This window comes from Aspergillus undulatus, assembly GCF_047715775.1.
Source record: "Aspergillus undulatus strain CBS 261.88 unplaced genomic scaffold BDV17scaffold_4, whole genome shotgun sequence".
Lineage (NCBI taxonomy): Eukaryota > Fungi > Ascomycota > Eurotiomycetes > Eurotiales > Aspergillaceae > Aspergillus > Aspergillus undulatus.
In genome coordinates, this window is record NW_027396608.1 from 189,518 (window position 1) to 211,207 (window position 21,690).

The 21,690-nt window shown below is 52.1% G+C and overlaps 10 protein-coding genes across 10 annotated transcripts; 4 read left to right on the top strand and 6 right to left on the bottom strand.

The window, feature by feature from the left end:
• The first annotated feature begins 1,368 nt into the window (after positions 1-1,368).
• Positions 1,369-1,884, top strand: BDV17DRAFT_252474 (uncharacterized protein). Its single transcript, XM_073756560.1, has one exon. The coding sequence runs from the start codon at positions 1,434-1,436 to the stop codon at positions 1,593-1,595; it is 162 nt and encodes a 53-aa protein (XP_073619774.1). The 5' UTR covers positions 1,369-1,433; the 3' UTR covers positions 1,596-1,884.
• On the bottom strand, positions 1,818-2,474 carry BDV17DRAFT_287310 (uncharacterized protein; the record flags this gene model as incomplete). The annotated part of the gene is made up of 1 exon (XM_073761141.1): positions 1,818-2,474. One exon carries the CDS (start codon positions 2,472-2,474, stop codon positions 1,818-1,820), a length of 657 nt encoding a protein of 218 aa, XP_073619775.1.
• A 703-nt stretch (positions 2,475-3,177) lies between these two features.
• BDV17DRAFT_143947 (uncharacterized protein) lies at positions 3,178-4,381 on the bottom strand. The gene is made up of 3 exons (XM_073754346.1): positions 4,094-4,381; positions 3,702-4,033; positions 3,178-3,648 (listed from the first exon to the last, which is right to left on the bottom strand). The coding sequence occupies exons 1-3, from the start codon at positions 4,241-4,243 to the stop codon at positions 3,219-3,221; spliced, it is 912 nt and encodes a 303-aa protein (XP_073619776.1). The 5' UTR covers positions 4,244-4,381; the 3' UTR covers positions 3,178-3,218.
• A 512-nt stretch (positions 4,382-4,893) lies between these two features.
• On the bottom strand, positions 4,894-6,743 carry BDV17DRAFT_143945 (uncharacterized protein). Its single transcript, XM_073754345.1, has one exon. It carries the CDS (start codon positions 6,517-6,519, stop codon positions 5,011-5,013), a length of 1,509 nt encoding a protein of 502 aa, XP_073619777.1. The 5' UTR covers positions 6,520-6,743; the 3' UTR covers positions 4,894-5,010.
• A 656-nt stretch (positions 6,744-7,399) lies between these two features.
• Positions 7,400-9,569, top strand: BDV17DRAFT_143979 (D-arabinose 1-dehydrogenase (NAD(P)(+)) ARA2). Its single transcript, XM_073754347.1, has one exon. It carries the CDS (start codon positions 7,609-7,611, stop codon positions 9,031-9,033), a length of 1,425 nt encoding a protein of 474 aa, XP_073619778.1. The 5' UTR covers positions 7,400-7,608; the 3' UTR covers positions 9,034-9,569.
• Positions 9,148-12,186, bottom strand: BDV17DRAFT_143942 (DUF323 domain protein). Its single transcript, XM_073754344.1, has 6 exons — positions 11,797-12,186; positions 11,057-11,736; positions 10,780-10,995; positions 9,575-10,720; positions 9,408-9,489; positions 9,148-9,347 (listed from the first exon to the last, which is right to left on the bottom strand). The coding sequence occupies exons 1-6, from the start codon at positions 12,090-12,092 to the stop codon at positions 9,263-9,265; spliced, it is 2,505 nt and encodes an 834-aa protein (XP_073619779.1). The 5' UTR covers positions 12,093-12,186; the 3' UTR covers positions 9,148-9,262.
• Positions 12,187-14,222: 2,036 nt separating this feature from the next.
• On the bottom strand, positions 14,223-15,025 carry BDV17DRAFT_144006 (uncharacterized protein). Its single transcript, XM_073754348.1, has one exon. The coding sequence runs from the start codon at positions 14,920-14,922 to the stop codon at positions 14,374-14,376; it is 549 nt and encodes a 182-aa protein (XP_073619780.1). The 5' UTR covers positions 14,923-15,025; the 3' UTR covers positions 14,223-14,373.
• A 442-nt stretch (positions 15,026-15,467) lies between these two features.
• Positions 15,468-15,980, top strand: BDV17DRAFT_279279 (putative antigenic thaumatin domain protein; the record flags this gene model as incomplete). The annotated part of the gene is made up of 1 exon (XM_073759689.1): positions 15,468-15,980. The coding sequence occupies one exon, from the start codon at positions 15,468-15,470 to the stop codon at positions 15,978-15,980; it is 513 nt and encodes a 170-aa protein (XP_073619781.1).
• A 1,218-nt stretch (positions 15,981-17,198) lies between these two features.
• Positions 17,199-19,078, top strand: BDV17DRAFT_287316 (MIP/aquaporin family protein; the record flags this gene model as incomplete). The annotated part of the gene is made up of 2 exons (XM_073761142.1): positions 17,199-17,234; positions 17,285-19,078. 2 exons carry the CDS (start codon positions 17,199-17,201, stop codon positions 19,076-19,078), a joined length of 1,830 nt encoding a protein of 609 aa, XP_073619782.1.
• A 226-nt stretch (positions 19,079-19,304) lies between these two features.
• BDV17DRAFT_287317 (uncharacterized protein) lies at positions 19,305-21,317 on the bottom strand (the record flags this gene model as incomplete). Its single annotated transcript, XM_073761143.1, has 1 exon — positions 19,305-21,317. One exon carries the CDS (start codon positions 21,315-21,317, stop codon positions 19,305-19,307), a length of 2,013 nt encoding a protein of 670 aa, XP_073619783.1.
• Between the last annotated feature and the right edge of the window lie 373 nt (positions 21,318-21,690).

The window sequence follows — 21,690 nt, forward strand, 5'->3', positions numbered from 1 at the left end:
CAATGGGTACGTCGGGGAGCAAGTCAAGCTTTTGATACAAATCCACATAGCTAGCAACTGCACAAGCACGTCCGACGTGGTACCGCATTCCTGGGTACTGAGCTGCAAACTTACGGTAGGTGCCTTCGGTGGCCACATTGGGATGCCAAATGTAGTAGGTACCTCGTAGGGGGCTTCGATGTCGGGGATAGTGTTGCTCATGATAGCGCGCCCGTTGAGGGCCTTGACGATATTCTTCAAGCGTCGGTGGTCTTGGAACTCAGTTCCAAACCCATCATTGTATCTGATGTATCTGATTAGACATAGCTGCGCTTGAGCAGTTAGATTCTTGGGAATCCCAACCCCTCGAATCGCGGCATCACTCTCGGCTTCATCGTATTTGGGACTCATGGTGGAAGATTCTGCTCTCTAACCCTAAACTTATTGTTGATACCTGTACAATAAGAAGAGCAGGCCGGTCTCGTCTAAGTAAGAACGTACCTTCTGTAGAATAAGGGCCGTGGTCTAGGGTTCCTTTAATAGTATCTGTACCTAGGCTCGACAAGAAGCAATATGAACATGGCACAAGGGCTACTGTCTCCATTACACGACTTATCTCAAACAATGCGCAAATACATTCTCGTGAAACTCTCCGTTAATTGCCATTATCATCAATGAAGACCTCTTATCTCTTTCAAAGCTTCTCAACCTCGAATGTGGATGGTGTCCGCTGCAGCACCCCGAGAGGGCCGTTATTAGAGAGGAATCTAGTTACCGTCGAGACTCAAATCTTTTCGACATACATCTGGAGTTCATTAATCTCTCTTTCTATGCCCTCGAAATGTGCTCACCGAGGGCTCTTCAGCGAATCTCCCCGCAGAAAAGTGCGAGAAAGCAAGGTTGCTATCTAAACTAAGCCTGTATACGCAGACAAAGCACGCTTCTCCAACAACATCCGATGTGGCGTAATGGTTAACCGCTCCGCCTCTGGCTCTCAACCTGCCAAGACTATACATGCCCTTACTACTCTGTATGTGCCCACGGATAAAACCATTCTGCTGCTTCTATCTAGCCAAATCTAGAGATGACATGTCCAATGGAACATGTGCCTTCAGTCCACATGCAAAGAATCTGTATGACATGCCCCGCTTCATAGCCAGATGTGCGTTTACTCGAAGACAAGCAAAGCCAGCATCGGCCCCGAGCTCATTGGTAATGCTCCAGGGGATGCTCCCAAGGAAGGTAACGAGCCATGATTTGGTCTGCCTCCTTGCGTATTCCCCATGACTTTCTTCCTGGGGTCCGTCTGGAGTATTTATACCTCTACCACTAGCCATTGCTTTGGCCCTCGGATCTGGGAAACGATACGCCAGGGTATCTTACGGATCCTCTTCAAGATTAATTATATCTGCAGTCATTTGGGGCTTGGAGTCGTTATACTTGGTCTGGCGGTCATGATCATGATCATTCCGCGGCATACAGGCAACCGCGAAGGGCAACTGAACGGTGATTTCTTTTACCTGCTGAGTTCGCTTCCAGTTATGCTATTCTTGACCTGCCTACGTAGGCTAGAGCTACGGCGGAAGGTGAATAGTGTCCGGCCAATAGGAATCTAGCCGGAGACGAGTGATTTTGTGACTGTGATTGAAATCAATGCCGAGCCCTAACACCATATATCGTGAATAAAATGTAGCTCTATACGTAGAGGCCACCGTCCAAACACAAAAAGGAAATCAAACGGAGATAGAAGAAACATAAGGGAATCAAACATAACCCACAACATAAACCCATCCATCCATTCATCCACAAGAAGCCCATGTCACGATATCAACGCCCATCTAAGCACTGGCACTCTCACCCCCCCTCTTCAACCCCTCCTCAACCTCCTCCAGCAGGACAAGCAACTCCTTCCCCCCCTCACTATTCCTCCCCTCAAGCTCCACCCCCCTCGACAAGAACGTCTTCGCTTCCTCCCACCTCCCCATCTCAGCCAAACACTTCCCCCCCCTCCACCACCCCTTCGCATTCCCAACGGGCTTCCCCTCAACCGCAGCCCTTGCATCAACAAGCCCCTCAACCCACTCCCTCTGACTCATATACGCCTGCGCCCGATTCCCATAGAGCGTGGCGAGTTCCTCCCTCGCTACAGCAACGGGCTCCCACCCGGGCCGGGAAACAGCCATGTCGATGGCGAATGTGTACAGTCTGATCGCCTCGCCGGTGTTGTTCTTGCGGTATGCTGTGTTGGCGCTGTCACGGAGTTTGGTTATCTGGGCGGAGCGCTTGGGGTTTAGTGGAAGGGGAGGAGGAGGGATTGTTGGTGGGTCGAGGGTTAGGAGGGCGCGGTGGAGGGCGTTGAGTTCATTCAGTTCGTTTTCGAGAGTGGCTTTTTGGGAGGGTGTTGGTGTTGTGGATGTGTTTGCGAGTGAGATGGCTTTTGAGGTTGGGTCCAGGGTTAGGGGGTGTTGGGTGAAGATGTCGATTGGGCTGGCCATTTTGGATTTTTGAGGAGTAAGTCTCTGGCACCAATGTTGGTTTGATTGTTTGGGTCGTTTTGGTATTGTGTATAGGTGTAGGTGTAGGAATTTGTGATGGTGTACTCCGCAGGGGATCTGGATGGGTGTCAGTGTGGAGACAGTAGTGAGGAACAACGGGCCTGATACTTACGGACTGTGATTTGAAACTTGAGACCGCAAATGGGGACCCTGGGATTTGATTTATTCTGAGCTGAGATACCTGTCCACCAGAATTGTGAATTGCAAGTACAAGACGATGTGAATGCCAATTGACACCGCAACCTGTCCAGATCAGGCGGTGGCTCGAAAGTATGGCCGGATGCGAGGCGGTGGTGATACTGCCGGCACTACAACGGCGCCGCCTAAGCGGCGTCGAAGAATTATTATGTACTACTGCCGAATGCATTCAGCTGTGCCAGCCAACTACATTGTTAAAAAATGCTAAATATCGGTATTTATCTATACATCAGGTCGAACCACGAAAGGCCAAATTTGAAGATCATCCAATCGTCAAATGACGCAGCACAGGCACATTGTAGACGAATCAACCGCCGCAAAATCATCGCCAGAGAAAGCACACATACAAAGCTTCATTTACCAACAAAATGTCATCGCAAAGAATCAAGTGCAGCACCGCACTAAGCTGAAAGCGCCCAACTCCGCTCCATGGTCATTATCGAAAGGTAAACAGGGAATGAATGATCGAGAGGAGTGGTGAGATGTTTAGCGGTTGTAGCCGCTGAGATTGGAGTCGTAGTCTGACGGGGCGCCATAGTGTTGGCCGTGGGCACCGCCGTAGCTGGTGCTGTACTCGCTGGCGTTGTAGTCATGCAGGACAGATGAGCTTGGGTTGGTGGGGTCGTAGGCGCCGTGCATCGCGGAGCGTCCGCCGGCGTTGCTACCGAGGTCGTCGACTTCGCTTTGATGGAGCAGGGCGTAGTCCTCGTCGCGGTCGCGAAGCGATGAGCCTAGTCCGCCGCGTCCCGAGCGGAAGTCGTCCTCTTCGTCAAAGTCTTGGGCAGGGTTCGAAGAGAACGCAGCTTTGCTCTGAGCAGCAAAGGTGGGGTCGGAGACAGCGTCGGGTAGGGTACCGGTTCGTCGGAAGTGCATGACATTGCGGAAAGACATCCAGGCCGTCAAGAGGAAAAGAACGCTAGAATTGACGGTTAGCAAGTATCAAGTCACAGATAGGTCGAGGGCACGTACAAAATGGCCACGCCGATGATACATGAGGCGGTGCTAACATGGCATTTACTGGCGCTGCCATACTTCCAGTTGTCGCAGCCACCCTTATTCTCATCCTCCTCGGCCCTTTTAGCGTTGGTGTTTTCGCTATCATTTTTGTTGTCGGTCGAGGTGTCTTTGCCCTCGCGCTTGCCCTGTGCCACATAGCTGGCCATACATGCCCAAGCGACAAGCCACAGGAGGGTGTAAAAGCAGTCGACGGTCGCGAATGCGTAAACATTTCCAAATCGTCGAGCGCGAGGCCACATCGGTACAGCCACGAGGTAAATGAGTCCGGGGATCGAGAACCAGCACTAAAACCAATATAATCAGGATCGGGTGCCATACTTTGCACAGTTGGATCGGACACTTACCAAGGCGAAGTAATAGCCTGATCGCCCATCGATACCACCTCCTTTTGTGAATATAGCGATGGTGAGAGCCCATCCAAGGAAGATCAAGAAGGCTTGAAGCCCATGGATGAGATTCTTCGTCCGTCCGGGGTTGAACGACGGTCGCCTCATGTTGACTGTTTATTTGCGATCTGCAGTTCCTAGATGTCGCAGAAAGAGGAGGATATGGTCGGGCAAATATTTGATATCGGTTTATCGAAAATTTGGAAGACTCCAAGTCGCAAGGCGTGAGAGGCCAAGGTCAAAAGAGAGAGAGAGGGTGTAGTGTGAGGCTGTGAGCAGTGTTTACGGCAGGCTGACAGCTGGTGGAACGGGGCAACCCGACGACGCCGCGCGGACACTAAACCGTTGGCGCTGGACAGACGAAGCACGTAAAAAAAAGATTTATCAATCGCGTGGTCTGTAAAGAGGATCTTGATAATAATGACAAGAGAGAAGCTGATACTTTAGAAAGTTGAAATGGTGAAGTCGAGCTGAAGAATGCCCAAAGCCGTCCGTGTGTGGCTCATACGGTGAGCAGCTGCATAAAGTTCGAATACTGGAACCTAGCGTGCATAACTCCAGAAATAGCACTCTTACATCATCACCCACGTTGTGCGCATGGCAACAATGACCTTTCAATCTGCTTTTACAATGAGCTCTCATGTTCTCTCTTGTCCGTCTTTCTTAATGGTCCTTTGAGAATGCAAGTCCATATAGGATACGTAAAACATTCGAAAGTTTGCTGCTGAAACGCCTATGCGATGAAACGTGCTTCTACTTCAGGAACGTCGCTTTAACCTGGCGATCGGCTCAGCCTCGCCAGAAGCTTCCACGCTGAATCCAGTGATCCACCTGCCGATAAACTGCTACCTGATGACAAGATTAAATCAGTTCGTTTACGCTGTCGCCTGCGATACGAATGCTTGCTGGACTGAATGGAGGATTCGGTCCAGCTCTGTCAACGGCCAGTAAACATGCGTGTGCCACCACCATGGCAGGGGATCGATGATTGAAAATCGCCAGTTCGTCCAGAATATCAGGAGCTTGCCTGCTTCGTATAACGCCCAATCAACATTCTGCGCGACACGGTAAAGAGCCGGGAGAACCCTGCGGACATTCAATGTTTTGATTGCTCGATACACGCTCGGCGGTCGAGTGAGTCTGGAACTTAGGCTGGTCCCGGGACTCAACGCATTTGCCGAACTCTTTGAGACGTCCTGGTCTAATAGTATCGCCAGGTACCCATAAACTAGGGCGCGGGAAGGTGTTTTCTGCAGGAGATGTGTGATACGAGCTGCGCCTTGCGTGCACCCTGCAATGCGCACCTCATAGCGGACAGAGTTCGAAATCAATTCTTCGTCCACCATCAGTCGAACACTCAAGTGTCCACTTAGTCGAGGCCCACCTTTAGACACAAATCTATCCATGACCCGGTGGATTGTCGTCGCTAGGCCTTCATTCAACGGTGAATCTCCCCAGGCTGGCTCCGAATTGGGTGGACGAATCATGATAGCAGTGATCCGGCCGCGTATTACCAAGATTTCCACAATGAACTCTCCCAAACGGGCATGCTGTTGCATAAGCCACGGGCTATCTTTGGATATTTGAATCTCACTGACTTCTAGGTAAGTCAAGCTCAGGGTCCTCTTTGGCAGGACGATGGTTTTCTCCACGTCCACTGTAGGGGCTGTTTGGCGTATGTGGTATGTTTTGGTGGGCGAGCGATGCAGAATCTTGTGTATGGAGTCGCGCGATAGTACACGATGATTTTCAACTGCCGGCAGCTCTTTCTCGCGCAAATATTGGAGGAACGATTCTGGTCGGCCCCATTGCGATGACAGCTGAGGATCGAGAGTGATACACTTGCAGCTCGTCCTGCTTTCAATCGTCTGCTTCGCCAGGGAGTCATCAACGACAGAAGCATATTGCGAGCAGGGTATCCATATATCAACCTTCTCCCTCAGAACTATATCCAGCAATCGCGAAACATACTGCGGCTTCGGGATGCGGTAGTGGGCCGTCAAGGCCCTCGACATGCTCTCTCCAGAGGTATATCCAGATCCTATAATATCCGCACCCACGACCCGGTGGCCTTCGTTATACCAGCATCGTGCAACACGCAGGCCGTGCGGGGTATCTACTCCAGTGACAAGGATGGTCCTTGGGCGAAATCGTAGATCGCGAAGTAACTCCCGCCGGATTCTGTTAGGGTGCGGGGAGAACGGGGAGAGGCATTGCAAGACCACCGCCACGACAAGGATCGTATTATCTAGCGGTAGGAGGAGAAGAGAAATGGCGATCCGAAAGAGCTGGCCGAGTACTTGACCTCGAACCAGCCGCCTCATTGGCTCGTAGATCTGCTGCTTCGAAATGGAACTCAGTTGTCGTACATCCAAAGCGGACATATTGATTTAATTATGGGATTCATCCCATGCTTGACGGAAGTATCCTCGCAGTAGGGGCGCTGGAGGGCGCTGGAGGCTGGCGTCTGTAGGGGCGTGTGAGCTTAGCTGTGTTGTCTGTGGAGGATACGAACCCACGAACCCCTCCGGAATGCTGCAACCACGTCAGCCTGCAGGATTTCCAGCACACCGGAGTCACGAGGGCATGTATCTGCACGACATTTCAAACCGTGCAGGATCACACAAAGGTCTCAGGAACTAGATTCTGGGTAACTTCCGACGCGAACTAGGGATAGCACCCAGCCTACGTCAATCTAGCAACATTAGGTCGATTGAGGATGATCATCGAGATGAACCATAACCAGGAATCGATCGGGACAACTAGGATTGATGTGTTCAAGCATAGATAAGAGCATCAGATCGAATTCGATCTCGAACCAGAGAGACAGACTATGCAGACTACAGAGTCCCCGGTAGGAAACTCCGATATCGACCGATCGGCGATAAGAACTCTTCTCCGATGTATGCAGTGCTGCACAAATTTCTTCCCTGCAGCTGTCCTTCCACACAGGCACCCTGTCCTAATTGTACTTATCTCAAGGCGAACATTCTTGTTTAATGTCGATCTCATCAAGGCATGTCTCAGTCAGAAAGCTGGTGGTGTAGTACTTTGAGATGAAGAGATGGACGAGTGCGGGGGAGATTTCTGCATTGGAAATTCTGATAACGCCGCAATCGCCACAGCTGTCAAGTGTCCCCTGATCCCATGGGATTCATATGATTGCCCTCCACGATCCCGAGACTCCTACTGTAATCGAGCGTCCACATTCCTCCTACCCCCAATGTCATTCGCCCATCTGCTCTTCTAGAACGAAAGGGCTAACCGGGTCCAGCCATGGCGCCATCCTGTGGGGATAGTGCAGTCAAAGATTGTCTTGCCCCGCGACTTCCAGGTCGCAGTCCCCTTATCAATCCGCTCTTTCTCTCTTTTTCATCGGTCTTTTACGTCTTGTTCATGACCTCTAGCGGGTTCTGAATCCCGCTGTCCTTTCTTAATTTTATATCCTATTTTCACCCGAATCGCATCTCACAATGAGCCGAACCACCCGCCCTCCGCTATCGGCGGCCCTCCCCCCACTGGTCATGGGCACAGCAACATTCAACTCCCAGTACAACGAAGACCCCTACGCGCTCCCAACAACAGAACTCGTGCACCGCGCATTCGCGAGCGGGATCCGAGCCTTCGATACCTCCCCCTACTACGGCCCCGCAGAGGACCTCCTCGGCCGCGCCCTCGCCACAGACTTCGTGCAGTCCAATTTCCCGCGCAACACATACCACCTCCTCACGAAAGTCGGACGCATCGCAGGTTCTTCATTCGATTACTCGCCCAAGTGGGTGAGGCGAAGCGTCGCGCGGAGTCTCCGCCGCTTACACACGGAGTATCTGGACGTGGTATACTGCCACGATGTGGAATTCGTTTCGCCGAGGGAAGTCCTGCAGGCTGTGCGTGAGCTGCGCCGGATAAGAGATACAGAGGGGACGATTCGCTATGTTGGAATTTCGGGGTATCCCGTTGACGTGCTCTGCGAGTTAGCGGAGCTCGTTCTGTCCGAGACAGGCGAGCCCCTCGACGCCGTAATGTCCTATGCGAACTTCACGCTCCAGAACACGCGGCTCCTAACGCAGGGTCTGCCGCGCCTGATCGCCGCCGGCGTAGACGTCATTCCTAACGCTTCGCCATTGGGAATGGGTCTGCTGCGACGCAAGGGCGTGCCCATTGGTAGCATGGGCGACTTCCACCCGGCGCCTGACGGTCTCCGAAGCGCTATTCACAATGCCGCGGAGTGGGCGGATGCACAGGGCGAGAAGATCGAAGTCATAGCTATCCGGTTTGCATTGGAGTCGTGGCTGTGGGATGGCGCGAAGGGAGGTGCCCTTGGCCCGCCTCTCGTGCGTAGCCCCGATGCGGATCCTAGCTTCCTCTCCGTTGCGAGCATGGGCACAGGCGAGCGCCTCGGCGTGAGCGTTATGGGGGTTAGCAATATCGATGAGTTAACGGAGACACTCCGCGTGTGGCATAGTATCGTCGATGGACTTGAGAACAAAGACGACGATAACGATAACGATACAGAGTACTTCGAGAATAACGCGCAACCATCCATACCCTCGGCACCCAGTGCCCCGACAATCCTTACACCCTCCGACGGGATCATCACCGACCGCATATGGTCTCGTGAACGCCGCGCCCGGATCCTCTTACTTGCACGGGAGATTCAGTCTATCCTCTCGCCCAAGTGGGTGGATTATACCTGGCCTAGTCCTGGCGAGGGGTTCGTGAACACTTTACCGGCTGGGCATGTTGCTGCTTTGAATGATGACGGTGGCGAAGACGACGCTGTAAAACCGGCTGGTCTACCGCTGTCGGGTTTGCTACAGGATGCAGACGCCGCTATAATGACGCCTCCGTTGGAAGCACAAGAGTTCAAGATACCCGTGGATACTGTTCCTTTGTGAATTGTTTCTGCTTACCTGCGTGCTATGTATATAACTTACTCGTGCATCACTTATTAGGCGGTTGTGCTTTGCTTTGCTTTACATTTTAGAGACATTAGAAATAAACTACTAATCGTGACGATACAGGTCGTGCTGGTTATACCAACCGGATGATTTCTATTCTGCCACTAGGGCTCTGATGCTCTTTACCTATCTACCCCCAAAAGGCAAACTCCAGCAATGCTAGCATCTACCATAGACTATCTCTTCTGAGGTCCCGAACAAGTCGTGCTCCAGCCCACGGGTAAGGATAGTTCCGCTGGTACCAGTTCATACTATATCATCTGTTAGCGTCGGCAAATCAAAGGCGAGTCAATGCGTTATGGAATGCTTACAAGGTCGTTCTCCCCGCAATACGAGGATGTGTCGCCCAGGAACCGCCGAGGATGATGTTGTGCTTTCCGTCGAAGAAGTCCGCTATAAAGAAGTCAGTGCTTTTTTCCTTTGGAAAGTATAGAAGTTGCTTCCTTGACGTATAGTGCAGGAAGAGAAGAGAACTTACAAGTATAACCTGGGTATATCTCCATCGCCTTGAACCCATCGTGCTCCGCTAGCGGCGAAGACGTCCATTCCCAGACGCCGCCAAACTCAGCGTGCCCGGCGAGCTTGTCGCCGTTTTGGACCACGGGCGTTGGATGCCAGTGCTTGAATCCGACGTTGCAGTTCTCAAGGTCAATAAATACGGGGTTTGAGGCCGAGGACACGCTCGGAGGGAGCACAGGCTGGTGGGTGGTCGGCTTGGTATAGCCGTTCTTCAGATGGGGTTTCGCGGCGCCGTTGGTGGTACCATCCGGTACACCATCCGAATCAGCTTCCTTCAACCTAGCCGATTGGGCATATATGCTCTTGGCTTCTTCAAAGGTTGGCAATCGGCAGTTCTTCCAAGAAGCATATCTCTCAAGCTCTTCGTACGATGCAATGACTGGCCAATCCTGGGCAAGGTTGAGCGACACAGGGCCAAAGACAGTCCGCACAGCGAGGCCGGCTAGATGATCCTCAGCCGTAGTGTGTCCATTCGAGACCGCATCCAGAGGAGTGCTCTTGACCCAAGAAGCCGGTGTGTTGCTGATCCCATTCTCGTGGAGGTATGAGGCATATTCGCCGTTGGTAATGGGTCTCGCTTGGGCCTCAAAGGCCTGGACAGTAACAGTACGTGCAGGTATTTCATTATCCCACCCGAATGACGCCTTGGGCATTGAACTTTCCGCGGAATCGAGTCCAACCGATAGCGTTTGCCCGGGAATGACGAACCAATCATTTGTCTTTTTCGTCTTCCTAGCGTCGAGGAACATCTGCTTGAAATCTGGTGCGGGGACTCCAGGCGGAGAGATAACCCTCTCGCTCTGGATCAGCATGTAGAGAAAGGTCTCCAGGTGCATTGCTTCGTGCTCAAAGGCGATCCAGAGGGCTTCCCCCAGCGTTCTGTTGCTTTGCAAGTCAGGTCTCTTCAGTACAGTTCGTATCCTGTTCCTGACTCGATCTTGGTAGTCTAGAATTTCGGAGCGAGAGGGCCATTCGTCCGGGATATCGCTGTGGGAGTGGCACTTTTCTGGGTCGTCAACGTCCGGGTCAATGCCGCGCTCAAAGATCGATTGATACGATTTTGGTTCTGTTGGTTTGCTGCGCAAAGCACGAGTCAAGTGGATATCTGACAAGCAATCAGCACATGTCAAAAAATCGAACCGCATTTACGCTTGCAGTACTCACCGGCAAATGTTGGAATATGTCCCAGGTAGAATATAAGCGAGTTTCGCAGCTTTATGGGCTTCGAGAGTAGCTCTTCTTTTGGAATCATCGCCTTGGTAACGATATCCCATGCGATCCACTGAGACTGGAAGTCTTGGAGACTAGGAATGGGATGAGATGAGTATTGGGACGGTGACAATGGTAGCTCCAAAGCTGCTGATTGCAGGAGATGAAGGTCTAATACCAACCAAAAAATTAGTACTATTTTTGTGATGGGAAAGAAAGCTGGGGTACATACGGTAGTCGTCAGAGCTGCTACCGCACTCGGCCGCCTCAAGAAGACCGGCGTCATGCCATAATCGCTCGCGTGCATGCGGGCTATATTTGAATGCCTCTTCGAAAATAATCTTCTCTCCCTTCTTCAGGAATGCGTTTGCGATAGTGATGTCCTGCTTCGGGACATAGAATGCTCGGTGCCCGCCATCAACAGCATCGTACTCCGTGACGATATCCCATTCGCCGGGCCGGAAGACCTCGCGCCCAAGTGCCCTGTTTGCATGAACGAGACCATTCTCATAAAACTTTCTCGTGATACCGGCCGCATCATTGTAGGCCTTGTAGATCCGTTCTGGATCCTCACAAGCATCAAGCCCAATCACCATCAAGTCGTCTGGCCCAAGAAGTCTGGCAAATTGGCCGAGAAATTCGGCTGCCTCTGGCGGCTTGAAGTTCCCTATCGAGGAGCCCATTGATAGAACCACTGTTGGCCGCTCTCTATTTTCCGGGTTGCGTAACCAAGTGACCGCATCGTCGTACGTGCCGTGAAGTCCGTGGAATCCAACACTCTTATAGTCCTCAACACAAACGTTGGAAAAAGTGCGCTCAAGCTCGGACAAGGAAAGATCAAGGGCGTAATAGTCTACAGGTTTGCCGATGCGTTCGAATTCGCGGAGTAGGACTTCGATCTTGCGGAGGTTTCTGGAACAATTCTGTGAGACAAGGGTACGACATGGAATGCATATAATGAAGACAACTTACCCACTACCGAGCTCCAGAAGCTGGGCGTTGCTTGGGATCTTCCCCACCAACCGTCGAGAATGCGTTTCCAGCACCTCGATCTCGGCGTTTGTCGGGTAGTACTCCTCCAGGTATGTGATCTTCTCAAAAAGCTTTAATCCCTTTGCATCGTATAGTAGCATCGTAGGCATTGACCGTCTAGCCCCATCGGGAGGATTGAGGCCTTTCTGGATTTCATGAACCAGAGAATACTGCATGTCATTTTCACGGATATCGGCTATGTCGACGCTCTTCGGCGATACTGCAATTGGACTCATTGTGTAATCGGGCGAGGGGACGTCAGAAATAAACAAAGTGACAAGTTGCTGAGAGACCGTAGCACGAAGGTAAGTGATAGATCTTATAGTAGCGACAGTGAGGGAGTCTCGTAGAAAAGCAGAGAGGGGTAAGTGAGTAGTGCTTTAATGATATGCAGAAGGTGGTGAAGAGTGTTGCAGATGATAGGTCTAGGATCGTGAGGAATGAACGAGAAGCAGGAACGGCATCCGCGGCAGGATGGAAATAGCTTCCCTGCTTGTAGCCATCCCCGGCCAATGCCGTGGAAGTTTAATCCTGCACATCTCAGGCGTGATCGGGTTGCAAACAGGCCACACTGGCAGATCGGAGCAGAGATTGGACAGGAATGGAGTTGGTGACATCAGGACACGGCGGAGTCTGCAAATGGAATGAGCAATGGAAATGCATGTTGGAGAGAAGAGACAACCCAGACCCCGCACGGGCCTGCCAGATGCGGCCGCAGTGACTTGAGAGTGATTCTGAGGAGGGGGAGCTGCTACAGCTGTTCTGGCACAGTGACGTATGACGAGCATAATCTATCGGAGATCGGTGTTTGTCTGGTTTGCACTTATTGTTTTGGTTTGCTGTGTTTGCATGCTTACCTTGCTGCCTCAGGAATAACTCCCCATCTCAACCCTGGTTATTATGAATATTGTGGACTTTTCAGCTGAATCTGTGTCAGAATCTCAGTCCGTTGTCTTCCTTTTTAATTTCGTACTCAGATACAGAGTACAGATTACTGCAGTCTCAGGATGGCTCTTAAGACTCAGCAATAGCACTACGGCCAAAATATATATCCGTCTAGGATCGGACTTCAGTCTATCTCTGCTTACAGCCTCCTTCATAACCATTACCATAGTTTGATTTGAGTATCCTCAAGGCTTACTTTGAGACCGAGTATGGGCTAGGATTGACCGCTGACCAAGCCGTCTTTCTTCTGTAGGCATTTGCGCACGTCAAAGCGCATTCGCCCAAGAGGTGGTACGGTGCATGTAGTCTCTGCATGAAGCGCTATCTCTTCGCCGTGGTGACGTATCTCTTGCGACCTTGCAGTTGCTCTCTTGCTATAGATATCCAAGTCGAACAAAAACTTGGGGACGTACATCAAGTCTTGCTAATGTTCTAGCTGAACAACAGTCCAGGAAGCTCGCAAAAGAGCTCTACAGTATTAGTTAAACAAGTACTACATATACATGGACGAGGCTTGCGGGGAATATATTTGCGTGACACCACTAGGCGTATTTTATATATGGGCCATGGTCCGTGTAGGTGACTTTGGCCGAGTCTCTGATTGACTGTTACTTGACACTCGCTTATCCTGCAGCCCCCGGATGATGTGGTGTTTCGTGACTTGATAGAAACCTGGGGGTTACACCAATTCCTGTCTCACCTCATCGAGGCTGAGGAGGGAAGGAGCTTCTGCATGCTGTGCCCATCCCTGCATGAGACGGAAGTAACTCTTGAGAGAGCAGCCAAATTATTCACCGCGGTATGAAAGTGATATTGGGTAGCAATTGCCTCCAAAATTGCTCTTTCTGCTATGTTTAATAATGCCCAAATAAAAGAAGAAAGCAAGTTTGTATCTTCAGCTAATCATTGTGAGGTAATCCTGTAGCCAATGCTGAGAAGCGTGAGCTGACCATTGTCAGCACGGATGCAACCAGGCAACCCGCGACCCCGCGATTCCTTGCTACCCTGTAAGACTATTGTTTTCACTCGATTGACCAATTTTCTTTCAAAATCAATTCGAGCCCAATCGAGGTCTCTGGATTGTGCGGATTGCACTCGACAATTGAGTCACCGACACCTTAGGCATATCAGACAATGCCAGCGCATCAGCCTCCGACATGTGACTGTCATGTCATCTCATCAACAACACAACCTAAGCCCGACTCTTTTTCTTCTTCCTGCAGGTACCTCCGAACTCACCTTGGCTACTTCATCTCAACCAATTAAATAACAGAGCTTAAACGGTTCCTGAGCCTGGGCTCAGCATGAATAATACGAATAAATCTCTTCATCTGCTATACGGGACAGCCGCGAATGAAAGCAATCCACATCACATCCACCAGGGTCCAGATCTCTACTCAGCCTGACTCGCCTTCGAGATGCTCCCCATCCAGCTCCTTCCTGCCCCATCCGGATCTCCCGGCATGACGAACTACGCCCACTGCCGAACTACGTACGTTCGAGGACCACAGCCTAGGTGGAGAAATATGCTTGGAATGCTGGGAATATACCGAAATAGAGTGGCGGCGTCTTTCACCCGTTGGTAGCCAAAGTACTCGACCGATTCGGAGAAAGCAACCAGACAAATGAAATTCTTTGATTTCGGCTAAAGTGCTCGTACTTTGGCATGCCAATGACGTACGGGAGGGAAAAGGCAATTCCACGTTTCGTGCGTGCTGTCAGGAACACGTCGTGTGTGATTGTTCGACCCAGGCGTTCGGGTGGGCGGCCTTGAACTCTCACTCGGTCTCGCCCGTTGGACGGATCCACAGCTAAAAATTGGCGAACACACCGCGATTCTTCGGACTCATTTGCATGCTCATTGCTGGCACCGCTCGGGTGAAATTTCCATCTGGAACCTATCCATGCTCCCAGCTGTGTAACTCTGGTTTGTCCGATGAAAACCTCTCCAGCTTTTCGACAGTTGCGAGCCATCACTTTTGAGCGCAAGAACATATCGGATTGCTGCGCACCTGATTGAGATTTATTGACACATCTTCTGGACTTCGCCCAGCCTTCTAGACCGGGCGCCAACTGGGGTTGTGGGCTCACTGCCTTTGCGAGATTCCTGTTAGCGCGCATTAGGTTTTTTTTGACTGGGGCCAAGAGGTGGGCCCTATTACTGCAAGCATTTCTTTTATGATTGGCCGCAAAATCAGGTACCGAAGTTTCCTTGGCCAGCTTTGCAGTTTATCATTGGCGGACCGCGAGATGATGCCTGAGAATCGGCGCTAAAAACGTGGCGCACACCAACTTCTCAGACCCATGCCGAGATCCAACAAGAATAATGAATCTGATGCCTCACTCTCTGATCCACCGGGCGTCAGCAGCGTTCTCGAAAATCCTTCTAGCCGTCAGTTTCACCGAGGAAGATGCGAGCCCATCATGGAACCCCCCCCCCACCCCAGCGACAAGGATAAATAACCGGTCATTCCTCGCTTTCAGCAGTCTCTCTTTTCTTCTTTCTGCACCACAAAGAAGTCATTCCTTCCTTACATCGAGGTAGAACCTCCCACAGTCCTTTCGGCTCGTCACACTCTTTTGTCTGTGGATCAGACTAGTCAATCATTCAGAACCTCAACAACCTCACCATCACCAACAACCACCACAAAAACCACTCTTTCAAAATGTTCTTCAGCAAGATCCTCAGCGTTGCCGCGGCTCTGGCTACTACTGCCGCGGCTCTGCCCACGCCTGCTCCCGTCGCCCGCGGCATCAACGGCGGTGTCACCATCATCAACAACATGGGCCAGGACATCTACCTCTGGTCCGTCGCGGGAACCTCCGCTCCCATGACCATCCTCCCCGCCGGCGAGGCCTACCAGGAGACCTGGCGAACCAATCCCAGCGGTGGCGGCATCTCTATCAAGCTCGGCTGCTCCGAGGACCTCTCCAACGTCCTGCAGTACGAGTATACCATGGCCGGCGAGATGCTCTTCTGGGACATGTCCAGCATCGACCTGAAGCCCGAATCGCCGCTCATCACGGCGGGTTTCAACGTGCGCATCGACGACAGCTCCTGCGACACTGTGACCTGCGCACCAGGCGACGTCAACTGCTCCGAGTCCTACCAGTTCCCTAACGACCACAACACCCGCGCCTGCTCCACCGGTGCTGCTTACACTCTTACCCTGGGTTAAGCGCAGCAAGACAAGACAAGACAGTAAAGAATATTCCAAAAACGTCATGTCACTCATTTATTATCCTGACGTTTTTGGATCCAACATGATACCACCACTCTACCTACAACAGGCAGGCCCCCGCCCAGGCAGGCGGTCTTACGACTCATGACGGCATGCGCTCTGGCAAAGCGCTCGTATATATACGATGGAAACGGAACCGGCGCATTTGGAGGATATAGATACCAAGGGATGGGTTAGACTGAAAATACAAGGAATCATAACCATAAAACATGCTTCAATTAGCCGAACTTTCGTAGAATCTTGTGACTGGCCAATGCTGCATAATCTTACCTCACTCATCTTTGTGCGCACTGACCTGTGACTTCACTTCGACTCGTTCCCACTTTCCCTCCTTCCCCGCCGCGCATCACCGTCCATCGGGTCTCGGACCATTCGTTCACGCATATATTCGGTATTTATTCCTTAGGCAGCGATAAAACCATTATCCATCTGCGACAGGATGAAACGAACCATGGATGCGCGGCACCCAACAGCCAAGAACTCCGGAAGCTGAGGACTTCTCACTGCTGAAACACTAGCGAAACAGCAGTCAGACGAGACACCAAAATGCCCTGACACGTGAGAGGTGAGCTGATTATTGAGCATAAGCATAAAACTGATGTTTGAATGACGTACATCATGCTAACGTCGTTGAAGCGACCTGTCTCCATGTTGGAGTCGACTAGTACGTATCGCAAGCTAAGCTCATCGATTAGCCTCGGACGGGAATGATGGGCGGGAGGATCAAGCTTGTTTTGCTCGCTCCGGGTGGCAGATTCCACTCCTCACACGACATTCTGATAGGTTTTATATGGATCGGACCTATTTCAGAGCTTCAATTGAGTTCGCAATCTGTATAAAGTCGACATAAATTCAATACAACCGAGTTCGCGTTCACTTCGTGATTGATGTCATAACTGATGGGACTGCCGAGTTTCCCAAGTGGCCATACAGACGCAGCTATCAACTCCACTTACTGCGTACATCCACCGCAGGATATGGAGACCGTTGCGTAACTTTGCAATCAGCGGCTGCAAGAACCATGATTTCGTCTACACCCCAGGCCATTGTGCCGGGACCCGTGGGCTTCTATTTACCTTTCCCCTGATCCAGTCCATGGCTCGCCCGTTCAAGGTTCTGTTCCTATTTACAGACTTGACCTGACAGCACACTGACATGGCCGATAACGGCCCTACGAGACCTCAAGCTACGGTGAATCAGTCCTCTACTGAGTACATTTTCTCAGCAGCTGACCGACGTAGTCCGGGGCAGACAGACTCCGAGACGAGGAACAACTCCATGCCCGTTCGCCGAACCGCCGCGGCGGCCCTGAGAGACGGTCGTCCGGCTTAAGTCACGGCCAAGAAGGGTCAGTCCCAGGCCAGAACCCAGGTCTCCGCCGTCGCAGCACAGCAGCTTCAAGATCGCGGCAGAGCCGCAGCAACCGCGTCCCCAGTCTATCATCACATACGACATTGAGAAGTCGCACCAATGGCAACTTCACGCTCGCCGGGCCAGACGAGACGCCTCAGCTCCGTACAGCTCACGAACCATTCGTGCACCCGGGCTATAGCGATCTCAACCCAGAGTATGAGCAGCCGACGAACACGAAGCCCGTGTGGAGTTTGGCGAAGCCATTGCCACGCGTTGTCCGGCCCGGCATGGTCCCGACGAAGGAGGAAATCCTGCAGAACCGCGTGAATGAAAAGCCGCAGCTGCCAGCGGAAAACTTGGCGAACGTCGGGGCGGACGTTGACCCAAATGAGATCGAGGCGGGGAGGATCGAGAAGACGGCTGATCCGCGGAAGATGGCGGCAGGTGTGGACGACGCCCGGGCACAGCGGGAGAACAATTTTGTGAATAAGCTGTTGACTGGCGAGACCGGGTCAACGAGGCTCTCACGGCAGACGTCGAGTCGCATGCGCCGACCCTCTTTTTTAGAACCTCTCCCTTCAGAACATGGAGACGAACCACCCGATCAGACGGGCCACGATCTGAGCGATGAGCCACTCCACGATATCCCCGAGGAGCATGACGACCACTCACACCCAGACGATCTCACCCCGTCACACCTCGAACACTTCGACGACGCCGCCTACCCCGAAGACCTCCACCCACTAGTCCAAGACCTCGTCGAAGACGAAGTCCACAACAACCACACCGTCTGGTCCGTAATCCGCACACACCACCGCGAAGCCCTCGCCGAGTCCCTAGCAGTCTTCATCCAATTAACCGTCGGCCTAGCGGCCGATCTCAGCGTCACCCTAGGCGGAACCACAAACCCCAACACGACAGCCTGGGCCTGGGGCTTCGCAGCCATGATGGCAATCTACATTTCCGGAGGCGTATCCGGCGCGCACCTCAACCCCACAATCACATGCATGCTCTGGTTCTACCGTGGTTTTCCCAAGCGCAAAATGCCCGAGTACTTTGCGGCGCAATTCATCGGGGCCTTTGTTGCTGCCCTAGCCGTCTACGGCCTCTATTACAGCTCCATCTCGGATTACTTGTCCTCTGCAACAGCGACGTCAAGCAACACATTAAGCTCAAGCACAACAAACATCCTAAACAGCTTCATCACCTCGCAACGAACGACCTCAATCGACCCCGCAACCGCCTTCTTCAACGAGTTCCTCGGCACCGTCGTCCTAACCGTAACAGTCCTCGCCCTAGGCGACGACCAAAACGCGCCCCCCGGCGCTGGCATGAACGCGCTAGTCGTCGGGCTAATCGTCTACACACTCTCCATAACATTTTCCTACCAAACGGGCGCAGCATTAAACCCAAGCCGGGACTTTGGCCCGCGCCTTGCGATGCTGGCATTGGGGTATGGAGGTGATTTATTCCTCAACCCGTATTGGTTCTATGGGCCGTGGGCCGGGTCGTTCTGTGGGGCGTTTATTGGCGCTTTCCTTTATGACTTCTTTATTTTTACGGGTGGGGAGTCGCCGGTTAATTATCCTTGGGAGAGGACGGAGAGGGCGATGAGGAGGAAGAAGATGAAGTGGAGGAGGAGGCTGGGGCTTGGGACGGGGGAGGAGAAGGTCGTTGTCTAGATGGGTACATATACAGTGTGTGGACCTATGTATGTTAGGTTTGGATTGCAACTTGCGATGTAGGCGACGCGTAGATTGCCTTGGGCTATCTACGTTTGATACTCTTATACGAATACACGAAATATATTACTTCAAATTTCAGACTATATATAGTTCCTTAAAAAACCCAGTGGCCGCGTGCCTCCTAGGCACCTTAGTAGAACGTCCCTCTACTACCTGAGTAGACCTAATAACTCCCCAAATAAAACAATATAACTAACAAAATCACCGTTGCGATCCCCATCAAAAGCCCAAAATTCACCCCATCCCAACGCAAAGACCACTCCCTAATCCAATTCCAATCAATATCCAAATCCACCCAGGGCCCGTCTCCCGTCCCAAACCTCACCCTCCAGTCAAGACTCCAATCCCACCTCCTTCTCTTCTCCCTTACAAGATCGCTAATCCGTTCCCGTTCCCACGCCAAAAACCTCATGGAGACTTTCTCCATCCCCTCGCGCACAAAAGCATCCCAATCTGACTTGAGCGGGATGAATTCCCAGTTCTGCTCTGGGAAGAGCTGTGTGCTGCGCACGCGACAGGCCATCTCGGACACGGGGAGGCGTTTCCTAAAGGTGAATTTTGATTTTGATAATGGTGGGACGGGCGTGCTGTTGTAGGCTGTTAGCCAGGGCATGATGGGCGAGCCGATGTCGAGAGTGGAGATTTTGTCTGAGGGGATGAGGTCCAGGCTTTGGGTTTGGCTTGGAGGTTTCGAGCGGAGGAGTAGTGTGTTTGAATGTGTGTGCCAGAAGAGTGTTGGGTCCGGCACGGATCTGTAGTCTTGTTTGTCGAGGGCAGAGGAGGGGATGTGCCAGGGTTTTGGCGTTGGCATGCCGGTGTAGATATCCCTGCCAGTGTCGTTGTCGGTGCTTGTTGCGGTGTTGCCTATTTGGAACCGAGGCTTGGATCTGGACTTGGATTTACGGTTTGGTCGGTGGAGGTATGTGTAAAAGAGGCTTGTATCGGCGATAGTGGGCATCTTGCGCTTCCGCGTGATCTTGCGAGAGAGTGACTCTTCTTCGTCCGAGCTGGAGTCGAGGTCTGGCTCCAAGATCAGGTCGAGGTAGTCTTCTTCTCCGTTGCCGGAGTCCGAGTCGTGGTATGAGAACTGAGATGGGGGTGAGGAGAATGGACGAGTGTATTCGCTGTTGTATCGATACTCATCCTGGGAGGGGTTAGTGTCCAAGTGCCAGGCGTTGGACCTTTCAATGAACTGTCTCCGGGCTTGCTTAGGATTTAGACTCGAGTTAGGCTGGGGGTGGGATAGCTCTTCGTCGTCATCATCAGATGTTGGTAACATCGGCGGGACGGGCGTCTGCGGCCGATTGCGAGGGTCATACTCGTGGAGAAATTGGCTATCATCTTCGTCGTCGGCTTCATCCTGTTCAGCACGGTCTTCCGTCCCGGCCTCGCTATGCTCATTGTCAGCAAAATGCCAGTCTGCATCTTCGAGCCCTTCTCCTTCAAGAAACTCCCCGAGGAGCTCGCCGGGGCCGTCCCCAGGACTGGTGCTTGTCCCTCGGCTGAAAGAGACACCTTCGCGGCTCTCCCCACTTGGTTCATGATGTAGCTGGTTTTCAGCGTCATCCTCGCCTAGTCCAACCATGTTTCCTTCATCCTCCCTCCCTTCTCCCGCTTCCTCATCAAACCCACCATCCTCCCACTCCCCGTCCCCCTTTACTTTCCCCTCCTCCGTAGCATTCCTCGCCCACTCCATTAGCATTCGACACCTTTCAAGATACATTTCATCTGAAAGCTCCACCGCAATATCCAGTCCTTGCTGCGTCTTCTCCTCACCCCTATCCGCATCCCCCTTTACCAGCGCCATCTCCGCTTCCTCAAGAAGCAGCCGCATCTTTCCGAGTTGTAAGTCCTTGTCGAACTTCTCCAAAAGATCCTTGATCTTTGGTTGCGCATCGAGTTCTGCCTTTAGCGCGACGAGATCCGCACTATCTTCTGGTAAGCGGATGGGGGAGGTCGGGACGTTGTAGTTGTAGCTTTGTCGGGCCTGAGTTGGTGTTGATGTACCGGTGTTAGGGTCTGGGTTGTAGTCGGATCCAGAACCGGGAGAGGAAGTGATGCTGGATGGAGATTGGGAGACGCGCGATGTCATGTCGTCTTGTGGCTGCCAGGTATATGGGACATATGTGTTTTCCGAGTCATCGAATGGCTCCGGGGACGTGTTATGGGTGTCCATGTTATCGGTTGAATCTGTCTTGGTCAAGTCAACTTGATTTCTTTCAGTAGATTCAGTTTGAATGTTATGAAGGTGGTACCTGAGCGCGGAAAAGGGCTCACATTTATCAGGATGGCGATAAAGAGACGGCATCTCTATCACTCTTTGAGCCCCTTGTAAGCCGGCCATTGCCTCGTTTGAGGACGAGACATAATAAGTTTAGGCCATGTTGTCGTTGTCATTGTTATCATTGTCGCTCCTCATTGAAGGCTGCCTCTTTGTACTGGGATGGCCTATTCATTGTCTGAACGAGGAACTCCTTTTTGTGATGCCCGATCGTCGGAGCACCTGGTGAGTTGTGAGTTGGTAGTTGGTAATTGGCAGTTGGTAGTCC